The 6923-nt window shown below is 39.6% G+C and overlaps 1 protein-coding gene across 1 annotated transcript; it reads right to left on the bottom strand.

Moving 5' to 3' along the window:
• Positions 1-2315: 2315 nt before the first annotated feature.
• On the bottom strand, positions 2316-6484 carry LOC123399632 (probable WRKY transcription factor 14). The gene is made up of 3 exons (XM_045094024.1): positions 5740-6484; positions 5065-5211; positions 2316-2973 (listed from the first exon to the last, which is right to left on the bottom strand). The coding sequence occupies exons 1-3, from the start codon at positions 6168-6170 to the stop codon at positions 2487-2489; spliced, it is 1065 nt and encodes a 354-aa protein (XP_044949959.1). The 5' UTR covers positions 6171-6484; the 3' UTR covers positions 2316-2486.
• Positions 6485-6923: the final 439 nt, after the last annotated feature.

Below are 6923 nucleotides of genomic sequence, written 5' to 3'. Positions count from 1 at the left end.
GACTAATCGGTTGTGAGGCTGATTAATCGATACTGGCACATTAACTTGTGAGCAAACAAAGCCCAAATTTTTGGCATGTAACCTCTTCCGTACTCCTCTTCCTCCTCAATAGCTACAATTTGATCAAACAGTACCAGATTTTTGTATTGTACTTACATAGCCGAGAGCATGAAAGTAGGGTATAATACATACAAAAAATTATAATATATTTGCAGGGTCCTATTTAATCTACCGATTAATGATCAACTGATTAATCCAATTAATAGGATGATTCATCGCTTAATCGCTACTCCCAAGCCGACCGAGCAGCTCAGAGCACTTAACATGCATCTAGAAAGCCCGCCGACACTTGGAGCCCTAGACCATTTTAGATATACTGTGGTTCACTAGGTAAAAAAACATTAAAAGTTTTAAACTTTTGAAAACTCATAGCGCATAACATGCATCTCGAAACCCAGCCCACACTTGACGCAATAGACCATTTGAGATGTACTGGCAGTTCACAAGGTATTTGTTTTTCGAAAGTTCTGATTTATAATAAAAAAAAATGGGGCACATAATGATGCGTATGTACCATCGTACAAGATTCCTAGTCATAATTAGATTCAGAAGTACACAATAAAACGATACAGACCCTGAATAGTATCATATTCAAAAGGGAATTGAATAGTGTAGCATAATGGTACTATTCAGATCAGAATTTCTTCTTTTTTGTTTCTTGAGCTATTTATAGAATTTGGATCCAAAAATTTGTAATATGGTATACATAGGGCTTAGTACACTAGTACACCTCGAGGTGGTAGTGTACTCTATATGCCCCAGACACATGATAAAAAGATGTCATTACTATTTCTCTCTTCAAAGCTGACAAACCTTACATATACTATTAATTTATGTGTGAGATTTTGAACATGAAGCTCAAGAAATATAATTATCTTTAAGTAGTTGAAAAATAAATATATAAGGCACATGATATTTAATAATAAAGTAGGAAAACTTGCCCGCATGTGATAAATGGACTGAGTTCTAGTGGTAAAGCAATGTCGTTTGCCTTCTTTTATTTTCTTTCGAGTGCAAAGCTATATTTTGGTAGCATTGGCAGTATCATCCTCCAACGATGGATAAACTACCTACTTCAGCACATGATCTTATAGAAGCAATAACACACCATTTGACTCATATAAGCATAGAATAAGTGGGTTCACTACTTGGTAGAGTCAATTAATTAATTTTATTACAAAGGGGTTTCTTTAAACACCTTGCCAAGATGTATGAATAGAAAAAAATATTATGACTACATACTCTAAAGTTGAGCGTTACCTCTACTATCAAAAGGAGTTGGTAGGTTCGCCTGACCTCCTCCCCTGATTTTTTCCTCCCCACATCCACATCGTAGCTTTGTTTTTTGTAGCTTATTTTTATAATCTCAACCAAAGCCACAAAAATCAAAAAATCAAACTATATAGAATAACTTGGAATTATCTGAACCAAATCGATACTTTCCTTTACTTATCCTAATCGTTCTCTAACAATATCAAATAATTTATGGAAAATGTCATCTGTTGTTGTACGGAATGATTATGTTAATTATGGAGAATGTCAAACAGTTCCGGTTTTGACTATAGCATGCGTAGTGCAGTTAAATACATCAAGTGGCGATCGTCTTAATTTATAGAAAGTATCATTTATGTGGCCTCCTCATAAAATCTCTTGTTCTCTATCCATAACTTTCACGTTCTGCTACACTATAATCTACCCAACGACGTGAGACGGGTCATTACAAAAAAGCACTCGTGATTTCTTTGTTAAAGTACAGGTAATTGGTATTGAATCACTAAAATCTGTGTGCCCCGGTTTCAACGCATGGGCAATTAGCTAGCTATTGTTAAAATACATGCACATTTTATATTTATGGAAATGAAGCCATCCATGAAAGTACTAGGATTTTAATTACATGGACATTTTTATGTATTCAATAAAACTTGAAAATGTGAAGATCGGTTTTGTCCTACAAATTGAAAATACTCCCTTCATTTTTGTATACAAGGCCACAAATCCATATTACAGGTCCAAGACAAAAGTTAATGCCTTCAAAGTTTGAAAGCTTGTTCAAAGTTTGATCATCCAAAATTTAAGAAGTACTGGGACCTAAAACATCAAATTTGTATTACTAGATCCAATATTTAAAATAGGTGTACACTTTGTAGTAGTATGAATGAATAATATGAGAACTTCAGTAGTGATAGCAGTACACATAAACATAACACACATGCCGATATTTCTCATGGCTACTTACCTCGTACAATGTACAGATATATACTCTTAGTTTTATCATCATATATTGGCGCAAACAAATATATTAGTTATCCTGTTGTACAATGAAGGGAAAAAACAGTGCGTTTTAAGATATGTATGATCTTCTTAATCGAGCATGCATATATGTATCACAGCCGCCCTTATCAATTGATTAGCTAGAAGACCCGTGATTAGAATTTGTGCCACTCATAGTTACTACTTACCCCCCTTGATCCGTAGACGTTTGCACCGATCACCATGGGACAATTATCAGTCTCCTCCAACTCTTCCAGCTCTGCAAAGACCTCGTCAGGCTGGATGCCTTCAAACACCAGGCCACCACCATCGTCCCCAGCATAGGCGGTGCTATTAGGCATCATGCAATTGACGGGAAGCTGGTCGCCGGCGATCAGATTGTTCTGCTCGACATGGAAATTGTTGCTGGAGGACGAGCTTGCGGCATTATCAGTGGTGCTACTACTGCTGATCTTGTGCTGCTTCTTGGCAGCGGCGTGGGTGTGAGCACGAGCGTATCCTGCAAGGACGTTGCGCTGCATGGGCCATGGGTGGTTGTGTTCCGCGGTGTAGGTGATAACCAGCATGTTGGGGTCGCTGCGGCTGCGCTCCACCTGTTTCCGGGCTAGGCACCCTTTGGAGCTGCTGCATCTGTAGTAACCCCTGCATGCATGCACCAAAAATATCCCATCATCATTGTATATTGATTAACACATATTTGTTATTTTTTCCTTTACTTAAGAATTGTTATTTCCGACTGGATCAAGTTAATTACTCATAATCCTTAAACTGCAAACAATCTTTTTTGTGTGTGTTACCGACAAAAGAAAGTGTTCTGTGTGACAATTTAATTTGGTGTCGTCGTGTGCAGGTGCCAGATTCACAATTTCACAGCTATTAGCAAAGACAAAATGTGCAACTACCCAGATAAAGAAATCAACATCGTAAACTTCAAAATAACAATTTTCCTATTGATGACTTATTTGCTAGAAATAGACGTCCACGCCACTTGATTAATTCACCCGCCAATGGGAGATATGAATGCATATAAATATAATTAATTATATATGTGTATGTATAATGGTAGTGTTTTGGTTCTGTTATAATTTATTACACTCTAGTTCATAAAAAGTGACGTTTTGGTCATTCTTAAGTAAAACTTTGAAAACATTAATCACCAACATTGTATTAAATATCTGGGTAAATTTTAAAAACTATATGATACAAGAACTTCTTTAGAGTATTATAACTTGTCGTTACAGCCAATTGAATAATGAAACAACTCATGAACTGACCAAAATTTGATAACAGAAGATGCCTTGTTGAATTATATGAATAGGTTATTGATTTTGAGAGAGTCCTCCTTTGGTTCATATGATAGGAATAGGAAAACTATAGGAAGTGAGATAACATGTATCTCAAATCGTATATGAACATAGATTTCATTTGATGCATAGGATAGCAATTTTTTTCATTGAGTCTAGGCTAATGTTTTTTTCTCTTGAAATGTATAGTATTTGTTCTTATCCTACGTATGAATAGGAACTCATTCCTACAAACTAAAGGACCTCAAAGGAAAATTTTCTATAAAATCCCAATCATTTGGAACTACTACAAAATGCATATAAACCAAAGGAGGCCAAAGTTTGACCAAGAAAATATACAAAAATATGAATATAAACAAAATCTAATAAATATCAATATATCAACCATTAGATATATGTTTATAATGTATTTATTTCATATTGTAGTTGTTTACAGTTTCTTCTATATATTTGATCAAACTTATAAAGAGTTGACATATTAACAGAATTTATACACCATCTGTTCAAGGATAGAAGGAGTATAAGATTGAATCTAATTAATAAAACTAATGTTTAGCCTTCAGGTAACCTTACTTTCTTCATACTTAGTTGATGGGTTTGAACAAAGAGCTAAAACTGCTTGTTCCTGCTAAATAGCACCCATCTAATTTACCATCTATCTTCTGTGAGCTATATCATTGATTAATGTCTTCCTTGTTCGGTATCTTTTGGATTTAAATTTGACAGAAGGTTGTCCTCCCTCAAAAGTTAACTTTATACTCATGCCCTACGGAGAACTTCCGCACACTCGGCTCTTTAACCGGACGGCTAGGAAGTAGTATCGGTTACACAATTCCAACTTTCCTTTATACTCCTAAAAACTAACACCCCCCCCTCCCCCACCCGCCCTCTTTGAACGTGCAGTTCCACCCTCGCCTTAGTGGAACCATTGACAAGGCTCCAAGAGGGTGTAGTTTGCCTATCACATTGTGCCTCTACTTCCACCTTGTTCATTATCTCATTGTCGATCATCCACGTGTCGCACAGAACCAAATGATCCTAATGTTCATTAACATCCCTTTCCTAACATTGAAACACTGCAACAAACACTAAAGATGAGTAAAAGCAACAAACTCTAGCTTGATATTGTGTTGACCGTCCAAATCCACAAACGAAGATGCTGATATTTCGTTGTTTTTCATTAGGTCATGTCATAAATTTCCATGTCGATCAAATATGGAAAACTTGGCGAAATTTGAGTTGACAGCAAAACAGTAAGCTCGTTTAAATTGATATGACCGGTCGACCAAATTGGAACAACATATTGAAACTTTGAAAGAAACCAAACAACAAAATTAGTTTGAGGCATGTACTTATTCACATACAGTACCAAACTAAGACATCAGATGTTAATAATAACCTTCAACTGGATCATGAAAACAAATAGTACCTTGGATAAGGAGAGCCCTTGATTGGTTTCTGGCCATACTTTCTCCATGCCCATAGGTCAGATGGAATCACCTCTCCTCCCCCTCCTGCCCGGTTGCTCATCACCGGTGGCGCCGGGATGCACACCACCTTCCTCACATCGTTCCTTCTGCAGTAATATGGTCAAGCCATGCCACAATAACTTAATGTAGTGAATGGCAAAGTTAGAGCTTCTGAAGAACAATTAAATAATCGCCCCACAAAAATATTATCTTCCAGTAAACATCATGAAAGGATTGAAGATGCCAGATTTAATTAGCGAGGGGGGAGATATACAGCTACCCTTACATCAAATCTCACGAATGAAAATTTCGCAGATATTAACTAATGGTCTAGGTGACACAGAATGACAATTTGGCCGATATGAAGTATTTAATTATTCTTTCAATCTGCTGAAAACTGATGCGGAAAGGAACCCATGGAAATGCATAGAAAGAACTGAAGTTTAGATAGAATGGAACCACAAAAAATTACATAGTTACATGCATGAAATTGTAAGGGAAGAGGGGGAAATTTATTAGAAGAGGGGCAAATGTCAAATAAAATACTGAAGCAACAAAGAATAGGCCAGATCAAGTCTCTTAGCTAGGAAAGAAATTAGGATGGATCGAAGGGGAATTAATTAAGAGTTAATAACCTCATGATCATCTGATGATGAGGAGCAGGTGGTGGTGGCGAGATCCTCATGGGGTCGTCGCTGTCGGCGGCGGCGCAGCACGCGTGCTCAGAGATCTGGAAAGCCAGCAGTGGCTGGTGCTGGTGCTGCTGCTGCTGCTGCTGCGGCAGCAGTCCATATCCGCCGGCCGCAACCAGCAGGTACGGGTCGACGACAACGGTCGACGGCGACGCCTCGAGCGTAACCTCGCCGTCGCCGCCGCCGCAGGCGACGTTCGCAGGCCGCTCCTCGTAGGGGATCATGACACGAGCTGGCGCAGAAGGAGGAGGTGGTGGTGGTTGGCGACGGGCTCCAGTGGAGTAGACCATTGCGTTGGCACGGGCCACGACGTCGGCGAGGTCGCCTTCTCGCGCAGCAGTGGCGGCGGCGTTGGCTTGCTCCTCCATATCCATAGTGGTCTTGTCTTGGCTCTATTATTACCAGCGAGCTTGCAGGAGCTGTACACACACACACACACTCACACTGCCCCTCCTCTCTCGCTCTCTCTATCTATCTCTCATTCATGAGCTATAGCTAGCTAGCTAGGTGAGATAATGGAATGGAGCACACAGTTTGACAGAGGAGATGGATACGGGATGTTTGTTCCCGGATACGCTGTTGCGGTGCAAGGTAAGTGCGTGTGTGTCTTTTCATGGAGATGGAGTAACCACAGGAGGAGATCCGAGATATGATTTTTTGGCTATCTATGTCTATGTATGGTGAGGGTGAGGCGGACCGGGCATGTGTAGGACGAAATAAGCGACCTGCATTTATTTGGAGCTCAGGACACTGTTTGGTGCCAACTGTGGGCAGCTTATTGCACCACACAACACAGGTCAGGACATTACGGCACTCCCTCCATCCGTCTCTCTGCAAGGACTGCTGCCTTTGCCCCCCCTCTCTCTTTCAATCCTCCTAATTTAGAGAGAGATGAAAACGACAAGGCAGGGAACAGGGACATGGTGGCACTTATGAGATACACAGAGAGGGGGGGAGTAGGGCTTGGCGACCTGGTCCTTTCCCACTCACCCCTTCTTTTCACCACTCAGTAGATTTTCAGAAGGATCTAATGAACCGAATGTTCGCTCTTTGGTCTTAGGGAGAGCACTATTAGCATGCATTCCAATTTGGTCGCGTTGCTAAAAAAAGAGAGGAAGATGAAGCAG

The sequence above is a fragment of the Hordeum vulgare genome, chromosome 5H (genome assembly GCF_904849725.1).
Source record: "Hordeum vulgare subsp. vulgare chromosome 5H, MorexV3_pseudomolecules_assembly, whole genome shotgun sequence".
In the NCBI taxonomy this organism is placed as follows: Eukaryota; Viridiplantae; Streptophyta; class Magnoliopsida; order Poales; family Poaceae; genus Hordeum; species Hordeum vulgare.
This window is presented reverse-complemented; position numbering and strand designations above follow the sequence as displayed.

What these genes read in the sequence shown, in the direction of transcription:
- LOC123399632 (XM_045094024.1), bottom strand. Translation starts at nt 6,170, where the DNA reads ATGGATATGGAGGAGCAAGCCAACGCCGCCGCCACTGCTGCGCGAGAA. An exon ending in CATCATCAGATGATCATGAG is followed by an intron (nt 5,212 to 5,739) that starts GTTATTAACTCT and finishes ATATTACTGCAG; the next exon opens with AAGGAACGATGTGAGGAAGG. An exon ending in AAGGGCTCTCCTTATCCAAG is followed by an intron (nt 2,974 to 5,064) that starts GTACTATTTGTT and finishes GCATGCATGCAG; the next exon opens with GGGTTACTACAGATGCAGCA.